Raw genomic sequence first — 21,014 nt, 5'->3', positions numbered from 1 at the left:
TAGTAATAATAATTAAAAAAATAAAGTTTAGTATGACAGTACATAGGGGTCAGTCACTGTGGAAACACAAAGCAAACTTACTGGCAACTTTTTCTCAGTAAAGATTATATTCTAAAAAATCCAAATATTCTCTCCAAGAGCTTTATGTTTTATTTCAAGACATTTTTAGAATATTTCTTTGTGTTACTACATAAGGAGTCTGCTAAGAGAAAACTTATACCTTCCCTTGGAAGAGAAGAAAGATAACATACTACTTTTTAACTTCAATGTAATTTAAAACTGGGTATGAACTGAAAGCAGCAATTCTTTTAGAAGGTGCATTCTGTTTCCTATCGGACTGGACCATACATATCATCGAATAATCCCAGCATTATAGTTGTGGGAAAGTGCTTTAAAATTATACAGGGAAGAAAGAGCTCTATTATATTCGCTCTTACTGGGAAGTACATTAGCCAGACTTGCTGTCAGAATAACAGCTTAGCAGAACTGCTCATTTTTACAGAGGCCTACCTACTCTCACAGACCGGCACATGCCAGAGAAGGCCATGAAGCCATATAATTCTACAAGTATTTTATTAGACTCGAGCTGAGATGAAAGCCTAGTGCAACGCACTGGAATTTATCCTGTAATGAGCACTTGAGCGATGGGGTCAAGGAGCTGTCAGCTGTAGGCCACCTGAGAGAAGGACAGCGTCACACAAGAGCACAGGTGTCCTGAGCAACAGTCTCCTCTGAATGAACGTGTCCTCAAACACCTGAATGAAAGCCGCAACCCAGAAATGAACTCATTCCTGATGAAGATAAAATAGTAAGAGTCTAAAAGAATTTATATCAAAACATTTAGGATGCTCAAAAAGAAAAGAGACGTTAGTCCTGTGAGATACCCCGTGACAAAAAGGTCTTCGTGGCTGACGCCGTGTCAAACACTTTCAGGTCCCTCCTGAAAACTTCCACGCATGTAACATTAAAGACACCGTGGAGTCCTGTGCAGAGACACTTTGCTCAGCCCTGCTTGGCTCTAACTTTCTCCACTCTGTGTAAGCAGAGCCCTTCGGTCATGTGATAGGAGGCCGCGCTGACTGACCGCAGCACGCTGAGCGTCAGGGCCCGTTCTCTGGGCTTTCCACGAACTAACCTGGTTAATCCTCAAAACGGTTCTGTCGGGGAAGGACAGCGATTACCCCAATTCACAGGCCAGTGAACTAAGGCAGGAAAAGGTTAACCATCTTCGCCGAGGTCACACGAGAAATGTGGCAGAGCGGGAGTTTGAACCCAGGAGAGTCCCCGGCTTCACCACCGGGCAGTACTCTTCTACGTAATACCCGGGGCCCCCTGGACGTTTTGGGGTGTAATGCTGACATACAACAATTTATATCCATGTACAAAGGGAAAAATATTGCACAGAAATAAGTGTGAGGAAATAGACAAAAATCCTAACAGTTAACCCAGCTGTGTCTTACTGCAGGATATTATGGAAGATTTCTTTTTTCCTCCGAACTTTTTTGATTGTCCAACTTGCCTTCAAAAAACTAACAGGGTGAGCTGACCTCACTGAATGCCTACTTACTACACGCGAGGTGCGATGGCCGGGGTCCACCCTCGCGGCACCGGCACCGTTAAGCCTTCATCCCTCCGAGACGGCACCGCCATCTCCCTCCACAGACGGGGAAGCCGTGAGGGCAAAGCGATTTTCATCACGACACTGAAATGTGATCCGCTTCTTTCCCTGGCTTGGCTTCTGCACGGGGAGCAGCAAAGCCGTGCTGGAGGCCGGGGAGTTCCTCCCTCACCTCGGAGTGGAGAGAGGAAGTCAGGTCACGCGCGAGTGCCCTTGTCGAGCCGGGGACACGACAGCTTTTACTCCAGCTCAATCCTGAACGCGCATGTTACTAATATTCTGGGTGGCGAGGTGGGAGGCACACACAGGAGACCACGTCGGCCTCAAGGAAGAGCGCTTAGGCACCGGCACCAATCCTGGCCTGAACCAACGGCTTCCGCATGGACGCCGTCACTGCTCGACAGAACAACTGACCGACCGACCTCGGTTGCTGAGGTATCTATGGTGGGCGGTTAGCAGAAATTTTCTCCAAAGTACATGAAGGAAGGCGTTCGCCCACTGCTGGCTCAGCAGGTTAAGGATCCAGCATCGTCACTGCGGGGGCTCCGGTAGGATTCCTGGCCCCGGAACTTCCTTGTGCCGTGGGCGCAGCCAAAACAAACAAACAAAATAAAGTAAGCCTGTCACTCACTCCGAGGAAAACAACGGACGGTATCTGTTACCACTGGTAACACTGGCCCTTTCAAGCCAAAGTTAGAATTCTGGAAAATTTCTGCCAACTAGTAACTTCACAGCTTCCCAATATTTAAAGACTTTTCTGATCAGGTTAGGAGTAATATATAGAGACGTGTGTAATTTTAAAAATGGGTTTAAAACAGCACAAACTCAGTGAAGGGCAAACAGACCCAGGGGGCAGGTATGCTGGAGGCTTCCCCTGCCCCCCGGCCCTCTCTGCACGGCGGCGTCACGGTGGACATGAAATCTGCAATGACAACAGTTCTGATCCCAAAGGGAAGCCTTTGACACGGCAGCAGGCAGAGGGGAGACAGAAAGAGATGAAATCATAGGCAAGAGAACCACGCCGCTGACCTCAGGCCAAGCAGTACACCCTCTTACCCGCTGCACCCAATCTGGATCGGGCATTCTGCGAGAACGTCGAGACGCCTGATCGGAGGCACTGCACTAAATTAAACTTAAAAGTTTTTTTTCAGAATATGAATGTGATGCTCTTATAATTACAGAGGAACTTTTACCGGGAAAATCCACATTGAACAGTTTTCATAAGGAAGTAACATTTTTAATTACCTTTTCAGTGTTCTTGTATTTTTCCCATCCTTTCAGCATTTTTAGCCATTTAGTAGTTCTTTCAATTTCCAGGTGCTTTTGCTAAAATAAAATTAAAAGTCATTGTTACTGCATGTCTGAGGCTTCTTTACTTACAAATTACAAAAAAAAAAAAAAAATCTAAGAAAATGCTGCAGAAAAAAAGGACTACTACAAAAGCTATGTTAGGAGTTCCCACTGTAGCTCAGGGGGTTAAGAACCCGACACAGTGTCTGGGAGGATGTGGGTTCAATCCCTGGCCTTGATTAGTGGGCTAAGGATCTGTTGTCGCCTTAAGCTATGGCACAGGTCACAGATGCGGCTCAGATCTGGTGTTGCTGTGGCTGTGGTGTAGGCCACCAGCTGCAGCTCTAATTCAACCTCTAGCCTGGGAACTTCCATATGTCACAGATATGGCCATAAAAAGACCCGCCAAAAAAGTTACGCTATATTGGATAGGAAATATCCTAACTTTTAAAAAGTTGGGTAGTTGATTACATTTATGTCAACAGTAACCCCCACAGAAGTTAAGACAGAGAGGCTTCCTTGGGAAAAGTAAAGGAATCACTTAAATTTTCTAACGTTTTAAAATTAAACACTGAAAATCCTAGTTATTCTACAAATTTAAGCCAAAATATTTGGAAATATTTTTAGGAAGCAACAAGAAACACAACTTCAAAATGCCATTCTCTTCTTTCACATTTTACTGAATTCCGGCATCTTGGTGTTTTCATCTTGATTTTTGTAAAGGAGGAATTAGCATTTATTTGTGGAGAGGTTATTATATAACGAGCACTAGTGAAAGATCATACAAAAGTAAGTAGAGGTGCTGCCCTGAGGAAAGAAAGGTCACTGTGCTGAGGGCACAGCACACACACGAGGCAAGCAGCACCGCGACAGCACCGCGTCCTGGGGGCAGAGAGGGTGACCCCAGGCCTGCTGGAGGGAGCAGGCAAGCCCACCAGGGACGTCAGGAAAGACGCGCCTGATGAAGGACAGGAAGATTATTAGGATTTCTATCAAGTGCAACCTGGGAAGAGACATCCCGAGAAGCACGGACAGGGCTGTTTCTCAGCCGATTCGGCAGCGCAGGGGCTAAAAGAGGAAGCATCCGAGCTGAAGATAAACACGTGCGCGGTGTCTTGGCTGCCACATTAAACTACGATTCAAGGCAAAGCTGGGGAACAGGGAAGGTGGTGGAGAAAAGGCTCATTCTTCATCTCTTCGAGTTTCAGGAGAGGGGCTGTTCTTTTCTAAGCCCTGGGCCTGCCCTCTGATCTCCCACACACTCCTAAGGCGGCGGAGAGCGATTCATCCCATTAGCAGATTTAGAAGAAGACCTGGGCGTGGACCCCCTCTCTCCCCCACTTTGGGAGTCCCGCTCCCCTCAGAAGCACGTCTGTGTTCCGTCCTTTCGGGCAGGAAAAGGCCACCCTCTCCAGCCAAGAAGTCCAGGCGAGCCCCTGCCCGTGGCCGGGAGCGTCCGCCCCTCTGCTCCTGGCTCAGACAGGCCGCCCCTGCTGCTGCTCACGGCTGGCCTCCTTCCCCTGCCCCTCCACCCTCCCGGAGGCCCCGATGCTCCATGCTCGCTGTCTCCCCACCGCCTGGAACAGGGTCGGCACCCAAGGATTACACCGTCAGAGACCAGAACCCAAGAGAACGCCTTCTCGCAGAGGGCTGAGATCCTGCTGTTTCGTCAAGAGCCGAATTTTCTTTCCTCTGTTAGGGTAATAAATGCATCTAAACAACAAAGGAAGTGGAAGAGGGCATAGGAAAGAAAAGAGTTCTGAGGATACCTTTCACGCTCAAAAACCTATGCTCATTCGCCCATATGAGGTGTGTACAATCACCCCCGTTTTACTAACAAGGAACCGGGCGCAAAGGGGTTGACCAACTTCTCCAACCTCCCCCACCCCCACCCATCTGCTGAGCTGCAACACCCTACGCTCCGGCTTCCACCCGGCCTGGCTCTCATCCGGGGGATCCCAGTCCCTGGGGGAGAGCACCAGCTCCTCACAGACTGTCTTCAATCCAGCTGCAAACAGGCACATGGCAGAGGCCCCACCATCAATATTTTTAGATTCAAAAGAAGCATAAAATCACAAAGAAAATTCTGATTTTAGGAAAAGATTCTCACCAATAAGAATATTTTTATAGGGGTTCCCACTGTGGTGCAGCGGAACCGAATCCGACTATGAACCATGAGGCTGCGGGTTGGATCCCTGGCCCCGCTCAGCGGGTTAAGGATCCAGCGTTGCCGTGAGCTGTGGTGTAGGTCGCAGATCAGCTTGGATCTGGCGTTGCTGTGGCTCTGGCGTAGGCTGGCAGCTGCAGCTCTGATTAGGCCCCTAGTCTGGCAACCTCCATTGCCGTGGGTGTGGCCCTAAAAAGACCAAAAAAAAAAAAAAAAAGGAGTATTTTTATAGAATTTTATTTTTAGGTATATTCTTAAAACTCCTTAATTCTTAACTCTTTCCAAACATTTTGATGGGTTTTTCATAACAAAAGATGATCACTTGTGAGCAAAAGATGTTCTGCTACGATTCCCATTTTTCAAAGGATTAAGCATATTCTTCATTATATTATTAGAGATAAAATGTTACAGATGGTTCCGGAAATATGTTTAATTCTAAAACTCAGTGGGGCACTGAAACCTAATTAATGTTTCTGCAAAATGTGACTTAAGAGCAGGCCGAGCTGTGAAAAATTAGGATTGATCTAAGATGCCATTTGGTACTTTTGTGTTCTTCTGCACTCCCCTGGCTTCTTCAAAGCACAATCCCTTTCTCCACCAACAGGAAAACACCAAATAATTCAAGCCAACCCCAGAATATAATAACATACATTCTGCCAGGAAAAGCCCTGCTGAGACCTAGCAAGTGTCTTGCTATCTTTCACTTTTATAACTACTAAATTATCAATGAATCACTTTAAGAAGGAGCTATTCTTTTTTTTTTTTAAGGCACATTTTTGTATTCTCATGCTTATCATATATAGGGATTTTTAACAAATCCTACATATTCTCACATGCAAGGATAACAGATGCACACACTTTTAAGAACGATTAAGTATGCCTTTTCTTTCCCCTACAGCTAAAAAAAAAAAAAAAAAAAAGATACACTTTGGGAAAAGCTCCCAGGCTGTAGGATTTCTACATTATATATCATCAGGAGCTCAGTCAGGTTTAAGTGCTAACTCCACAGTGCTGCCAGATCAGCTACAGCAGACCTGAATGCATGTGCATGTCCTTCTCATCCCGACTCACGAATCTATAATAAATGGATGAAGTAGACTTTATCACCAAACATGCTGCGGGTTAATTACTCCAGAATTTATTCTGAAGTAAGAAGTAACTGAAAACACATGTGACAAATGTGAACCTAAATGCTCTAGAAAAACCGGCTGAAGGGCATCATCTGGCTGTGGACTCAGTAACACCTAGACAGACGAGGATATGACAGCAAGTCAGAATCTTGACCTAGAAGCTCAGCAGATACTTCACACACGTGCGACACACCCCAAAGGCTTCCCTGAGCACGCTGCTGTCACCCTGCCCTGCCCTGATGTGAATCAGCAGCATCACCACCCACCAAGTCATCAACCTGGCAGCTCTGGGAGTTTTCAGGCCTCCTTTCATGTTCCTTCCACACCCAAACTACACCCTGCTCTCCTATCCACGTCTCCTGCTTCCACCACGTCCTCTGCCCTCGTTCCGGCAATGCTAATTCCTAGGTCGAGGCGAGAGCTCCTCCCGGGCAGCCCTGAAGGTCTTCAGCGGCCACACGCTATGACCTGTTACGGGAGAAACAGGTGAAAACTGTCCAGTGGATACCCATTATCTACACACAAAGTTGAAGTCTCTACACGGATGGCCCCTCGCGACATGGCCCAGACTCACCTCCTAGTTTCGCTTCTGCTCCATTTATGATCTGGCCATCCGAACTACCTGTCATTCCCATACACAAGGTATGTTCATGCCTCTCTGCTTTTCCTCTGCCTGTCAGGCTCTTCCTCGTCACTATTTGGCCAAATCCCAAGTATCCTCTCAAGACCTAGTCAAATGCCAAAGGTCTGGAACCGTTTCCAAACGTCTCCATCCTCCAAGCAAAAAAACCTGCTTCTTCAGCATTTCATGGCATGGACTAAGGACTCCATTGGCCTGGGTTCTGCCCCTTCTTCTCAGTTTCATCTGAGACAAGGTACTCAATCTTTTCGGATCTTAGCTTCCTTGTCTATAATGTGAGAATTATCGTGATTATTGTTACAGCATCTAACACTTGTGTTCCAGTTGGTCTCAATGCCCAAATATTATTGTTGTTATTATGATTACAGTATGGACTCCTTGAGTTCAGGAACCATATCACATTCTCCTCTTAATTTCATCACTTAAAGCTGATTGTTATATAAGAAAACTTTCACACTTTAAAAGTAAACATAACTAACAAAAGACAAGACAAGCAAGCAATACTCTGAAGCAATTATGTAACAGCCCCTTGTGGTCTCAGAGGCGGGGGAGGATGAACATGACCAGACGGAACAAATGCCAAGCACTTCTGAGGGCAGGTCAGTGGCTGTAACACAGAAGTAGAGAGCAGCGAGGTTACAACGGCGTCTCTCCTGCAGCATAGTGGGCGATGCAGTATCACTCCAGCACGTCGGCAACACTTTTCAAGGTGCTGCTAAAAGGGGAAACTAATGACGATGTAGGAGTCAATGCAAAACCGATATTAAATAACTCTGCTGACTTCCCAATGTTTACTGAAATATGCCAAACCTGGAGAAATGCGGGAAGACCAATGCACCATATACTTACATATGCTTCACCAAAATCCACAATCATTAACATTTTGCCAGATTTAATCTATTTATATCGAGGGGTATTTTTTTTGGGGGGGGGGCCTAATCTATTAGAAAATCACAGATACCATGAACACTCCAAATACTTCAAGCATGTATCACTAAGAACAAGTGCCACATTATCCTACACAATCACAATACCACTGTTACACCCAAGAAATGTAAAGATGGTTTATTATTTGGTAATAAACAGCCCATATACCAAATTCCCTGTTTGTCTCAAAAGTGCTCTGTAGGGCTGTTTTCCTTTGAGAGGGAAAGGAGGTCAGGATCCAATCCCGGATCAGGCACAGCTCTTTAGTTTAGTTCCCTTGACTCTAAACAGTCCCCTGGCCTTTGTGGGGGGGGGGGTTTAGGGCTGCACCCGCAGCTTGTGGAGGTTCCCAGGCTAGGGGATGAAATGGAGCTGTAGCCGCTGGCCTACACCACAGCCACAGCAACATGAGATCCGCGCCGCATCTGCAACCTACAGTACAGCTCACGGCAACACTGGATCCTTAACCCACTGAGCAAGGCCAGGGATGGAACCTGCGTCCTCAAGCATACTAGTCACATTCGTTTCCACTAAGGCACGACGGGAATGCCTCATGATGTTGACTTTTGAAAAGGCTAGTCCACACTCGCGGGCTGAGTCTGTTCCCCTAGATTCGGGCAGGAATACTGCACAGGTGATTCTGTGTCCTTCCTGTTGCATCACATGCAGAGACACAGCAGGCCCACCGGTACCATTATCAATGATGTAACTGCTGCTCCCTTGGTGAGGCGGTATTTGCCCCATTCCTCCACTACGTAACAGAGGAATTCCCTTCCGTAACTAAGGAATCGTCTGGATGGCACCCTGCGACGTAGTGTGGACATCCCGTTCCTCACTGACCCTGTGCAGGGCGCTCATCCTTCACTATGATCCCTGACTGAATCAATTCTGAGTCTTCGGGCATAGAATGGGGTGGTGGGTCCTAATTTTTCCTATGATTCTTTTATATTATTAACTAATATTTTTCGATTAAAAAGTTTTTCCTTTCGAGTCCCTCTCTATTTTAAATATCACTCTAGTATAAAGGACTGTTGATTCAATGTGTTATAATTATTACCATCATTGCTCCTTTTTTTTTTTTTTTGGCTGCACCTGCAGCTTGCAGAAATTCCCAGGCCAGAGACTGAACTCACACAACAGCAGTAACCTGAGCTGCTGCAGTGACTGCTCAGGATCCTTAACTCACTGCACCTCAAGGGAATCCCTATCATCATTATTCTTTTTAAAGCTCAAATGGCCCCAAATTTGACTTGACCGCCTCTTTTCTGGCTGGGGATGTCCCCTCTTCAAGTGGAGGAGCCTTTGGACATGGCTGATCTGACCCAAAATTCAGGCTCACTTTATACTTTTTCTATCCTAGATCTAGATCATCCATTTCTTTAATGAAACAGTGGTTCTTTTTAATGGGGGACTAGAACTCAAAAATTAAGATCTGGGTACTAGATATGCTTATCACTGTAATTTTAAAAGTCATATATATAAGAGACCTTAGTATAAGAAAATTCTACTCCCCTGAGAATGTCAGAACGACACATGCCAAAAGGGAAGGGATGCAGCGCTCCGTCTCCATCCCACGTATCTCTCCACATGGTACGTACGCTGTGGTGTATTTTCCCCCTGGAGCTGTTTTCAGGAAAGGACTAAACTTCCATTTGAAGTGTACGATCCGATACCTGACTGTCTTAAATCCACGTCCCTCCTTAAGCAGGACTGGCCCCTCCTCCCGGGGCAAGGAGGGTGTAAGGATTAAAAATGGGAACAACATCTTCTTTGTTGCCTCTCGACCTCCAGTGATCTGAGACTATCCTTCGGCCCCGCGAAGGACCAGCTGCATCACCCACAGAAGATGAACTTGCCTTGTGTGGGGTCCAACACTCCTCCCGCTCAACACGATCAATCATCTAGAGAGGAACTGCTCAACATTTACACAGTGCAGGATGGGTACCAAACCGTCTTCTCTTCTAGAATTAGAAACCTTAGAACTTTACTCGAGTTTAAGTCTCAGATGTTTTGCTCAGTATGAGTGTGGCACCGAGGAGGAAGGGGACCCGTCCCGCACACCCAGACCGCGCCAGCAGAGGTCAGGAGAGGACAGGGAGTACAAGAAGCGTTCGGCTAGAATGACACTGAAAAGTCAGTCACGTGTTTTGATTAAGATTCCACACCACATAAAATTAAGATATGGTTTTCGAAGATCCGAGAAGGCGCCAATATCCCATTAAGCCATTTAAAATACCACACTGCAAAAAGGAAAAGCTGAGTCGAAGAAAATGCACGGTTTTACATACCCTTTCCTCCTTATTAAAAACATCAATAAGCTCAGAGAAACAATATAACCCACTGTCAATGGCGTTCTCTGCAGAGTAACTATAACAAGTGTGTTTACCGGTTTAAGCACCTGTTGAGGGGAATCCAGAGCACTTGCCACCAGTGCCCTTACGAGGGACTGCCCACCACCGTCCCTGCTTTAGACAGAGAACTGCCTTATGTACAAATACGCTGGCAGAGCTGGAAGAAAGCCACGAAGGAGGACCTGACTGTGCATCGGTCATGCGGTCATGCGGCGGCCCAAACGGCAGCAAGGACGTGGTGCGAGGGGATGCCCTCTGAGGATTAATGAACACTTTGGACTTCAACAAGCCTATTGTTCTCACTCAGTTTATTCAGTGAAGCAATGTATTTTTTATCAGTTTCCTAGAGATGGCAGGCCATGAGGACTAGGTAGTCACTGAGGAATACATGAACCAAACCGAAATTGGGAGAAATTCTGGTAACGCTTCCAGCCTCAGACTGCTTTGCATGTGTCTGAAGTTCTCACTCCACATGGACGAAACCAAAGCTCTAAAAGGGAGGCCACACATTACGAGTGCAGTTTATATACGAAAGGCAGAACATTCTGGAATCTCAGTCAGGCAGCCCCAGAACCCTACCCCTCTCCCACTAAAGATTAACAAGTGAATATAAAATGACATCTCATGTTAAATTATGAAGGTGTGTGTGTTATTTTTTAGTGATTACCTTTATAGTAAACTCTTCAGAGTAAATGACCCATTAATTATAACTTTAATTGCACTGGGTAAGAGATCTGTATTGTACAGACAAGTCTCTTTAAAAAAAAGAAAAATTAAAACCTCCCTCAAGCATGCTGTTGACTCTACTAGCTTGTCTCGTATTACTTCTTTTCTCATTGTCCCATTTCTAGAATCATCTATACTACTGGTTCCCACGCATTTGAATTTTCTGGACCAGAAGTTCGTCTTAAGGCGGGGAGAGGGCTATGGGAGAGAAAAGTCAATTCGGGGTTGCCAGATTTTGATTCAGCCACATACGGATATCTTTTGTAAAAGACACCTTCCAATTCTTCTCTCCCTAACTTCTCAAATAAAGCACACTGTCACCTCCGAAAGGACAAGCTCCGCCAGCCTTTAAATCCACATTTTGTGACACAGCACAGTCCTCATATTCACCTGGTCACCCAGCCACCATTTACCCCACGCGTTCTCCACGCCCCGCTCTAGGTTCTGGGCTCCGAACAGTGAACAAAGCAGGTGAAACCCCCATAGAGAGGACATTCTAGTGAGGAAACAAAGATACAAGTGAAAGCTTCAGTAAGTGAGAAGGTATTAGTGCTAAAGAGAAAAACGGGGGGGGGGGTAATAATTAGCAAATGTAGGAGAGGGGTCTTCAATATGAGATCTGACTGCCAAGGAGGAGCTGGTTCTGAAGGTGGCATTTAAGTAAATACCTGCGGGAGGGGCTAGCAGAACCCCGGGCACTCTGAGGCCCCTTCCTTTTCCTGTGGGTACGAGGGAGAGCCGGCGTAATGCTCCCATCGGGTGGCATGATCTCATTTTAGCAGGACGCTCCGGCTCTTCTGGTGAACAGACAGACTGCGGGGACAGAGTGGGACCCTGGCAGAGGCAGGAAGCTGGAAGCTCCCGAAGACAGGTTCCAGTGGACCAGGGGGCAGATGTGGAGTGGCTAAGTCTTGAAGGCCAAGCTACCAGGACTGCTGACACAGGAGGTGTGGGTATGAAAGAAAGTCAGCGACACCTGACGAGTGTTTAGACTGTAAACTGGAGGCTGGAGCTCCCACTGGCAGAGACGGGAAGTTCGTTCACAGGATGGATCTGAAGAGAACAACAGAAACCCCAGGTGGGACACTTACTGGACACCTAAGTGTACTGACCAAGTCCGACAGCTAAGTCTGGACGCTGGAATGGACACACACGTCTGGGAGTGGCATATAAAGCCAAGCGAGGCGAGATTACCAAGGAGGAAATGCAGACAGGAGAGAGAAGTTCCAGGCCTGAGCCATGGGCTCAGTATAAAGTCCAAAGTGATGAGAAGGAACAAGCAGATGAAATGCAGAAAGAGCGTCCAGTGAGGCAAGAAGAATGTGCCGAGCACGTGGGGTTCTGAAGGGCAAGAAAAGAGAGCTGTGAGGTGCTGGCCAACCACCTCCCATGTGCTGGCAGGTCACTACGAACGGACCTCTCGGTGTGACAGTGAAGAAATAAGAATCGTGAAGCAAGAACATGGGCGGAGAGAGGCCAGAGCAGGAGGGCAGCAGACAGTCATGAGGAAGACGGGTATGATGTCCAGGCAGCAGGAAGGTCCAGCTGAGGTCTGCAGCTACGTGTTTAAAGAAAAAGCAGGAGTTCCCATCGTGGCGCAGTGGTTAACGAATCCGACTAGGAACCATGAGGTTGCGGGTTCGGTGCCTGCCCTTGCTCAGTGGGTTAACGATCCGGCGTTGCCGTGAGCTGTGGTGTAGGTTGCAGACGCGGCTCGGATCCCGAGCTGCTGTGGCTCTGGCGTAGGCCGGTGGCTACAGCTCCGACTAGACCCCTAGCCTGGGAACCTCCATATGCCGAGGGAGCGGCCCAAGAAATAGCAACAACAACAACAGCAACAACAAAAAAGACAAAAGACAAAAAAAAAGAAAGAAAAAGCAGTCACCAGGGTTGCGAGTCTTTTCCCAGTTGCACTTGGCCATGTGGGTGCCGAGGCTGCAGGCAGAGAGCTTGGCCCAGAAGCAGCTGGAGAGGTGGCAAAGGGAGGTCCTGCCCTGCACGGAGCCGAGCTGGGAAGAGAGTGTGCTGAGGGGTCAGGCACAGTGGTGGGATCAGGGGGTCTGAGGACTTGTGAAGAGAGAGACTGGCCACAGAGTGGACACAAGTAAATCCCCATGTCCCCATTTCCAAGTGGACGGACAGAAGTTCCCCAGAGGCAGAAGGGAGAAAGTGCTGTCACTTGTCACCTCCTCCTCCCCCCCATCCCTGAGCCACAAGGCCCTGCCAGCACTGCTACCTCACGTCACAACCACCTGCTCCTGAAAGCCATGAGGCATGCCTCCGCCAAAACATTGAGGTTCTAACACTGAAAGAATCAGGCAGTCACGAGAGAACTCAACCACAAGAAGTACCCACAGGGACCTCTACACACTATACATAAAGCGGCAATTTTATCCATGCCCTAAAGTCATTCTGCAGTTTTTATTTTTAGAAAGTTTTGATTTTAGATGGAGAACTGCGGGTCTTCAACGCATCCACTGGTAACTGCTACCTCTCCTTCATATCAAGTACGGATCAAAAGTTCCATAAAATCTAGTTATTTCACGATTAATTTCATTTCTTTCTTTCTTTTCTTTTTTTTTTTTTTTTAAATGCCACACCCTTGGCATGTGGAAGTTCTCGGGCCAAGTATTGAATCTGAACTGCAGCTGCAGCAATGCTGTAACGTTAACCCTGCACCCAGCCAGGGATCAAACCAGCGCCTCACAGAGACAAGCCAGATCATTAACTAACCCATTGCACCACTCTAATTTCATTACTTTCTTTTTCTCCTTCCCTCCCTCCCTTCCTTCCTTTTTGGCTTTTTAGGCCTGAACCTGCAGCATATGGAGGTTCCCAGGCTAGGGGTCGAATCCGAGCTGTAGCTGCTGGCCTAGGCCACAGCCACAGCCACGCCAGATCCAAGCCGCATCTGTGACCTACGCAGCAGCTCACAGCAACATCGGATCCTTAACCCACTGAGCGAGGCCAGGTATGGAACCTGCAACCTCATGGATACTAGTCAGGTTCAGGTTCATCACCTGCTGAGCCACAAGGGGAACTCCAATTTTATTACTCTCTTACAGTGGTAGTCGTCGGGTCAGATTCTAACAGTGACTGCACCTCCTGCCTGTAAACTGGCACTCACAATCGCAGAGATGACGGGGCTTACTCCTCTGACTGTAACTCGCCAGGGGCTGTACGTGAACACCGATCCGACTTACCCGCTCCATAGCCGCGTTGTGAGAGGGGAGCTCCTCTTCACTGTGGAGGAAGAACAGGGGAGTAAAACAGTTGAAATCAGAGCAAACTTTCAGAAAATCATCAACCTGTAGGCAGGTACACATGATGTACAACAATTTACGTGTCATCAAAATAGGTATGTCAGCCTCTATTCCACCGAATTCGACATAAGACAGTGAGCTAGTCTCTAAGCTCACAAGGGGCCCTGTCTTCAAATCTCTAGACTTGCACTGTCCAATCCGGTCACCTCTAGCCACATGCGGTCGCTGAATTTTAAATATAAATGAAAATAAAACTAAACCTTCAGTTATGGGCCTCACCGGCCGCAGGTCAGGTACCGTACTGAGCAGTGCAGGCGTGGCTGGCATACTTATACCACCGCAAAAGCTCTGCTCTCGTCCAGGAATCAACAACCTTCTCCTGCAAAGGTAAATGCTAAAACAGTAAACAGTTTAATGCCGAGACGTTCAGCACTACCAGCCTCGGTGGGTTCACACCTAGATAAGATCTTCAGACAGTGCAAGAGTAAATGAAAAACAGGCTAAGAAACCAGTTCTCGAGAAGAAAAGAAACCCTGAGGATTACATGTACGTGTTTTAAAAGTGTCTACTCACCTTTATTTTTGTACATGGCTTTCATTCTGACCTTAGTCTAACTCTCCGAGCTAACTTGGAATCCTAAGCACCAGGACCAGTGGCGCATGAAAGGCCCCCATCCCGTTCTTCATTCACTGGCAGAGGAAGGCCTGCCGACACCCTGGGGTGTACTTGCGAGGCGGCTGGGTCAGCAGGGACATCGTGAAAGATACGAACACCTGGCAACTTCTGGATGCACCAACAATGGTGTCTCTGGGGTGCGTGGGCTGCCCGGGCCGGAGCAACTTCAGCTGCTCCGCGCAGATCCTGACCACTCTGTGTTGAACACGCCTAACTGCACCTAAGAGTCAACTCTGGCTGCCGCCCCGGGACAAGCTCTTTGGGGCCCTTCTGTTCACTAAGCAAGACTAACAGACCTCACTGTGCCTGTTCTCAACACTGAATCAGAACCAAGTTTTGCACCTGCCTGTGGAAAGTTGTGAATCGTCTGCTCAGGCTACATGGTCTGAGCCGGCAGGTCCTACAGAATGAACTGCACCCCCAGCCCTGGCAACCACCAGTATGTTCTCTGTATGTATAAGTTTGAGCTTTTCTCTTTTCAGATCTGACATATAAGTGATATCATACAGTATGCACCTTTCTCCGAGGTAGCTCATTAAGCATAATTACCACCCACGTTGTTGCTAACGGCAGAACTTCCTTCTTGTTTACGGCTGAGATACATATGGCACATTTTTTCTTTGTCCTTCCATTCAGTGGACACTTGCGTAGTTTCCACGTCTTCACTACTGTGAATAAAGCTGAGATGAACAAGGTGGGTGCAGGTATCTTTTTGAGTGAGTGTTTTCATTTTCTTCAGACACCTACCCAGAAGTGAAATTGCTGGACCAGATGGTAGTTCTATTTTTAATCTTTTGAGGCCCCCCCCCACTATTTTCCACCGTGGCTGTATCAAGCCATGTTTCTACCAACAGTGTACAGGGTTTTCCTTCTCTCCACCTCCTTGCCAAACTGTGTTATTTCTTATCGCTTTGATGCTATCCATCAAACCAGAAGCAAAATGCTATCTCCTTGTGGCTCTGCTTTGCTTTTCTCTGCTGATGAGTGAGCTTGCGCACATTTTCATGTACCTGTTGCCCATCCGTATGTCTTCTTTGGAAAAATATTTATTCAGATCCTCTGCCCATTTTTTACTTGGATTGTTTGGGGCGGGGCGGGGGGGGGAGGGTGCTGGCTAGAGGTGTATTAGTTCTTTATAAATTTTGGCTATCAATCCTTTATCAGACATACAATTTGCAAATATTTTCTCTCATTTGGCAGGCTGCCTTTTCATTTTGTTCATGATCTCCTTTGCTATGCAAAAACCTTTCAGCCTGATGCAGCCTCACTTGTCTTTTTGCTTTTGGTGTCAAATCCAAAAAGAAAACATCATCGCCAAGGTTGATGACAAGGGGCTTAACACCTAAATAAATTTTCTTCTAGGAGTTTCATAGTTTCAGGTCTTACATCCAGTTTTCCCAATACCATCTGTTGAAGAGATTATCCTTTTCCCATTGTATATGCTTGGCTCCTCTGTTGTAAACCAACTGCCCATATATGCATGGGTTTGCTTCTGAGCTCTCTCTCCTGTCCCATTGAACTATGTGTGTTTTCACGTCAATATCATGCTCTTTTGATCACTATAGCTTGAAATATAGTTTGAAATCAGGAAGCATGACATCTTCAGCTTGGTTCTTCTTTCTCAAAATTGCTTTGGCTATTCAGAGTCTTTGTGGTTCCATACAAATTTTCTAATTGTTTGTTCTATTTCTGTGAAACATGCCATTGGAATTTTGATGAGAACTGCATTAGATCTGCAGATCACTTTGGATAGTACAGACATGCTCTTTCTTTTTTTGGTCCTGCCTGTGGCATGCACCAGTTTCAGGGCCAGGGATAGAACCCAAGCCACAGCTGTGACCCTAGCCAGAGCAGTGACAACACTGCATCCTTAACCAGCTGCACCACCCGGGAACTCCAACAGTATGGACATTTTAACAACATGAGTTCTTCTGATCCATGAGCATGGAATGTCCTTCCACTTATTTGTGCCCAGTTTTATTTCTTCCATCAGTGTTCTATAATTTTCAATGTACAGGTCTTTCACCTCCTTGGTGAAATTGATTCCTGGGTATTTTCCTCTTTTTGATGCAACTGTGAATGAGACTGTTTTCCTAATTTCTCTTTCTGATAGAAATGCAATTGGTTCTGATATACTGACTGTATATCCTACAACTTGACTGAATTCGTCTGTTAGTTTGAACATTTAGTGGAGTCTTTAGAGACCATATATAAGGTTAGATCACCTGCAAATAGAGACAGTTTTATTTCTTCCCTTCTGATTTGGATGTGTTTGGTTTTTCTTGCTTAACTGCTCTGCCTAGGACCTTCAATACTATGTTCAATAGAAGTGGTAAGAATGGGCATCCTTGTCTTGTTCCTCATCTTAGAAGAAAAGCTTTCAGTTTTTCATCATTGAGTAAGACGTCAGTCACAAGTTTGTCATGTGGCCTTTATTACGTTGAGGTTACGTTCATGCTATACCTGTTTTATTAAAAGTTTTTATCATGCGTGGATGTTGAATTAGTCTTGGGACTTCATAGATGGACAACAGAGCAAGAATGTGGTCAAGTTTTCCCATATGAATTCTCTTGTGTTATTGTCCCATTTCTAAAATCTTTTACATAAAACCTGCTACGTGCTCAACACTAATCTCCATAAAACTTTTCCTCATCAAATCTCTGTGTTGGCGTACATTCTTTTCACACCCTTCCAAGGAGAAAACAGGGGACTGTGCCTTATCAGGAGCTACACACTATGTCTAGAATACACAAGTAAGACACTGAGACAGCCTCAGGCGCAGTGGCTGGCATGCTGAAGGAGTGAACTGATGTTGCTAAATGAATGCATGAAGGGAAGGAGGAACACAGGCCTGCATGAATGCGCCTCTGCCTGGTCACCTAGATAGTCTTCAAGCAGAAGAAGGGAAGGCCAGGATCTGAGAGAGTGCAGTGTTCCTTTGGGTCAGCAAAGCTTCAGCCCCTGGACCAAATCTGGCCCTCAGCCTGTTTTTGTAAATAAAGTTTTACTGCTACATCACTATGCTCATTCATTTATGGATTGTCTATAGTTGTTTTCATGCGACCACGGGAGAGCTCAAGAGCTGTGACAAGGACCATATGGCCCACAAAGCCAAAGAATATTTAATATCTGGCTACTTACAGAAAATGTTTGCCTACCTCTGCTTTAGAAAACAAAGGTTTGTCCTCTGGTGGAAGGAGGCACCGAGAGACTGCTTAAAGGAGACATCAAGCTGACAGCAAGAAGCTGTGCCTCAGAGAAATACATAAAGTAAAAACAACAATATAGTCATTTCTGGAAACACAGAGACCTGTGCGGATCTATTTTTTTTAATCTACTATTAAGCTTACTGGAAATACTAGTCAGAATTATGGGCTTGTAATTTTTCAATAGCTCAGATGGAATATTTCTGTAACTGTGAGATAAACTTTCATTTGGAAATATAAAACCTAACTTGTTAAAATCAGCTCAATATACTGACTAAATTTTATTTCTGATTTTGCAGTAAATTCTAAGTTTAAAAAAAATTCTAATAAACTTTTATAAAATTTTAATAAAATTCTTTTATAAAAATTCTAATAAACTTAATAAAATTCTAATAAAGCTACATGATTTACTCTAATGACACTTATCAGATGGTAGAAAGAGTTCTCAAGGCCTTTAGCATTAAAAAAGATTTCTTAAAAACACAAATGCCATTTTTGACTTTCAAATACCTATATAGTCCTATTAAACTACAGACAATATGCCAAATTTTATAAATATACACATTTTGATAAATAGTTGACAATCTGAAGCTTAATTTTTATTTTTGAGGCAATTTCTAATTCTTCTATTAATAACTTGTGGCCTAAAAGCATCATCTATCATTATCCAAATACCAAACATTCTTTGCTGAGCAGACTAACAGTGGCTATTTTTGATAAAAGTGTTGCAAGCTCAAATGCTGAAAGCTCTCTAAGTTCTTGAACAAGCTGGCCTCCCCCAGTGTCCAGAGGCAGCCCCGTCTCACAGGCAGGCAGCTGGGCGGGCGCCGCTGCTGTGCGCGAAATGAAGATGATCCTGTCCGGGGTCAAGCCAGGCTGGTGCCGCAGCAGTTTCTACACGCGCTGTAAAATCTGCTACAAAACCAAGTGAGTCCTATACTGTTATTTGTTAGTCACTCTCATCCTTCTTCACATAACAAGTAATTTCAGTTACAAAAACTAACTGGCTATGAAGTCAGCAGCCTTCAGAGAAGATGACAAAGAGGGGCCATTTTATTGATGGTGACACCTAAAGCACAAGTTTATCATAAAATCAATCAAAAATTACAACGAACTAAGACAGCAGAAAGAATGCTCTTTTGATCAAGGTGTGATAGGGAGCAATGTCTAAAAGCCTAGGCCAGGAGACTTTATTCAACAGCACAGAAAACTCTAGTGTCTTCAGTGACAAACATTCAAAGGCACCTGCGGCAACCGTGAGAGAAAATGTCTCAGTGAAATGAGACAATGTAACAAAAATCAATGACTTGGCTGAAATTTAATAAAGCTTAACATTACACTAAAAGCCATCTCTGTGCTTCATTATTTTCACTTGTGCTGCCTGCGTTAGGACTGCATCACGGAGTCAGTAGCAAAATCAGCAGGCCAGTGTGAGAACTGGTTGAGCTTCACCACCAGACACAGAGAGCTCATCAGCCAGCAGCGGGCCGCTCCGCTGGGGGCTGTGACCACTTCAACAGAGCCCTGGCCTGAGGCACTCTTCCTCCCCCCTTTAACATTCTTTCCAGGCACTTCAAAGAGCTTCTTCAGGGCTTCTCTTACTAAAACTACGGAGTAGCAGGCAGCACAAGGCAGAAGGTCAGACTCGGGCTCCACCGAGAGGCAGCCAAGGTCGGTTCTCCATATCTGACACTTAGTGTGAGCACAACCTGGACAGCTGCTTAACCTCCCTGTGCTTCGGTTTCATCCAAAAACAGATTTTTTTTTTAAAAGAATACCTATTCTGATGAGGTTTTGAGAGGAACAGATGAGTTAATCCCTGTAAAGAGTTTAGCACAGTGTCTGGCACACAGTAGGTGCTCAATGATATTAACTAATATTATTGGGTAAACCGCTGTTTTTCTCTCACTAGAGCCAAATGGACCTCAGCACAGAGACAAAAACCAATACAGGATAACTGCGTGTGATTTTCAGATCACCAAAGTCAGGTGAGGCTCTTGGGCCAGGACTGACTTGTTGCAAGCAATGAGAAAAGAGGATCTAGGTAATTCCTAGACCCTTTTGGAATGCAGCATTTTTTCATATGTATTTTGTACTACTTAGACCATTATATGACATAAACACCTTTTACACAAACGCAGACACTTGGGGGGGGGGGTGTCAAAATCAGCTGAGTTGTATGCTACTTTTTGAATCAAAATCTGGGCTAGAACCCAGAAATCTATTTTAAAAACACAAACATTTTCCAGCTAACTGTAGTGTGCAGGAAATCTGGGGACCCACTGATCTTAACAGTGTCAAATGCTCAAACCATCCTTCCAAACACATTTCCATACCTCAGATCTGCACACTAATCCACACAAACGTAAACTCAGTTCCTACCACATTTGTGGCCAAGTTTGATTTACTTTAAAAAAAAAAAAGTGGAAATGGGGGTTTACTTCAAGGACAGTGTTTTCATCATAGTTAAATATTGCTCAGTTAGTCTGCTGAAATTCAAAGACTTCTAATCATAACTACTCAGGAGAACATCTCAGATATGCAAATACCATCAGGTAGGACAATAACACCTTCTATCTGTCTAGATCGTTATGTGGCATTCTATCATTTCACTTCTTCAAAGCTTCAGATACCCCTATGTAAGTAGAGCAGTTCATATAATTTGTTTCACAGACGAGACGAGAAGTAGTTAAGTGAGACCAACAAAGCCACGAAAAGACACATGTCCTCTAACTCCCAGACCTGTTTCTATTTGTTTGCTTGCTTGTGCTACCCTGAGAAAGACACAACAAAATGCTTTCTAAATGCAAGAAAACTGAAAAAAAAGGAAAGAGTACTATTAAGTTAATCCTATGGACTCTATAAGAAATTGTATCTCTTCCTTCAACATTTAATCACGTTATCATAAAATAAAAATCCCTGGCTCTTTCCTCTTGAGAATAGTAAGATTGGGAAAGAATAAGTTTGAAGAAATAGTGAGTTCGTCACTAAATTGTGTGGAACCGACAAACTATAGAGATG

The 21,014-nt window shown here is 45.4% G+C and overlaps 1 protein-coding gene across 5 annotated transcripts in view; it reads right to left on the bottom strand.

The window, feature by feature from the left end:
- USP6NL (USP6 N-terminal like) overlaps positions 1-21,014 on the bottom strand; it is a 201,261-nt gene that overhangs the window by 35,625 nt on the left and 144,622 nt on the right. For 4 of the 5 annotated variants that reach the window (XM_047755322.1, XM_047755323.1, XM_047755324.1 and 1 more), the window contains 2 exons: positions 14,053-14,092; positions 2,864-2,944 (listed from right to left, as the gene is read on the bottom strand). In XM_047755322.1, coding sequence (XP_047611278.1) covers positions 2,864-2,944; positions 14,053-14,092 — 121 coding nt within the window. The remainder of the gene's footprint in view (positions 1-2,863; positions 2,945-14,052; positions 14,093-21,014) is intronic. The other variant, XM_047755326.1, reaches the window with a different exon arrangement.

Source organism: Phacochoerus africanus, chromosome 12 (genome assembly GCF_016906955.1).
Source record: "Phacochoerus africanus isolate WHEZ1 chromosome 12, ROS_Pafr_v1, whole genome shotgun sequence".
NCBI classification, from domain to species: Eukaryota; Metazoa; Chordata; class Mammalia; order Artiodactyla; family Suidae; genus Phacochoerus; species Phacochoerus africanus.
The sequence above is the reverse complement of the archived record's forward strand: the minus strand, read 5'-3'. Positions and strand labels throughout refer to the sequence as shown.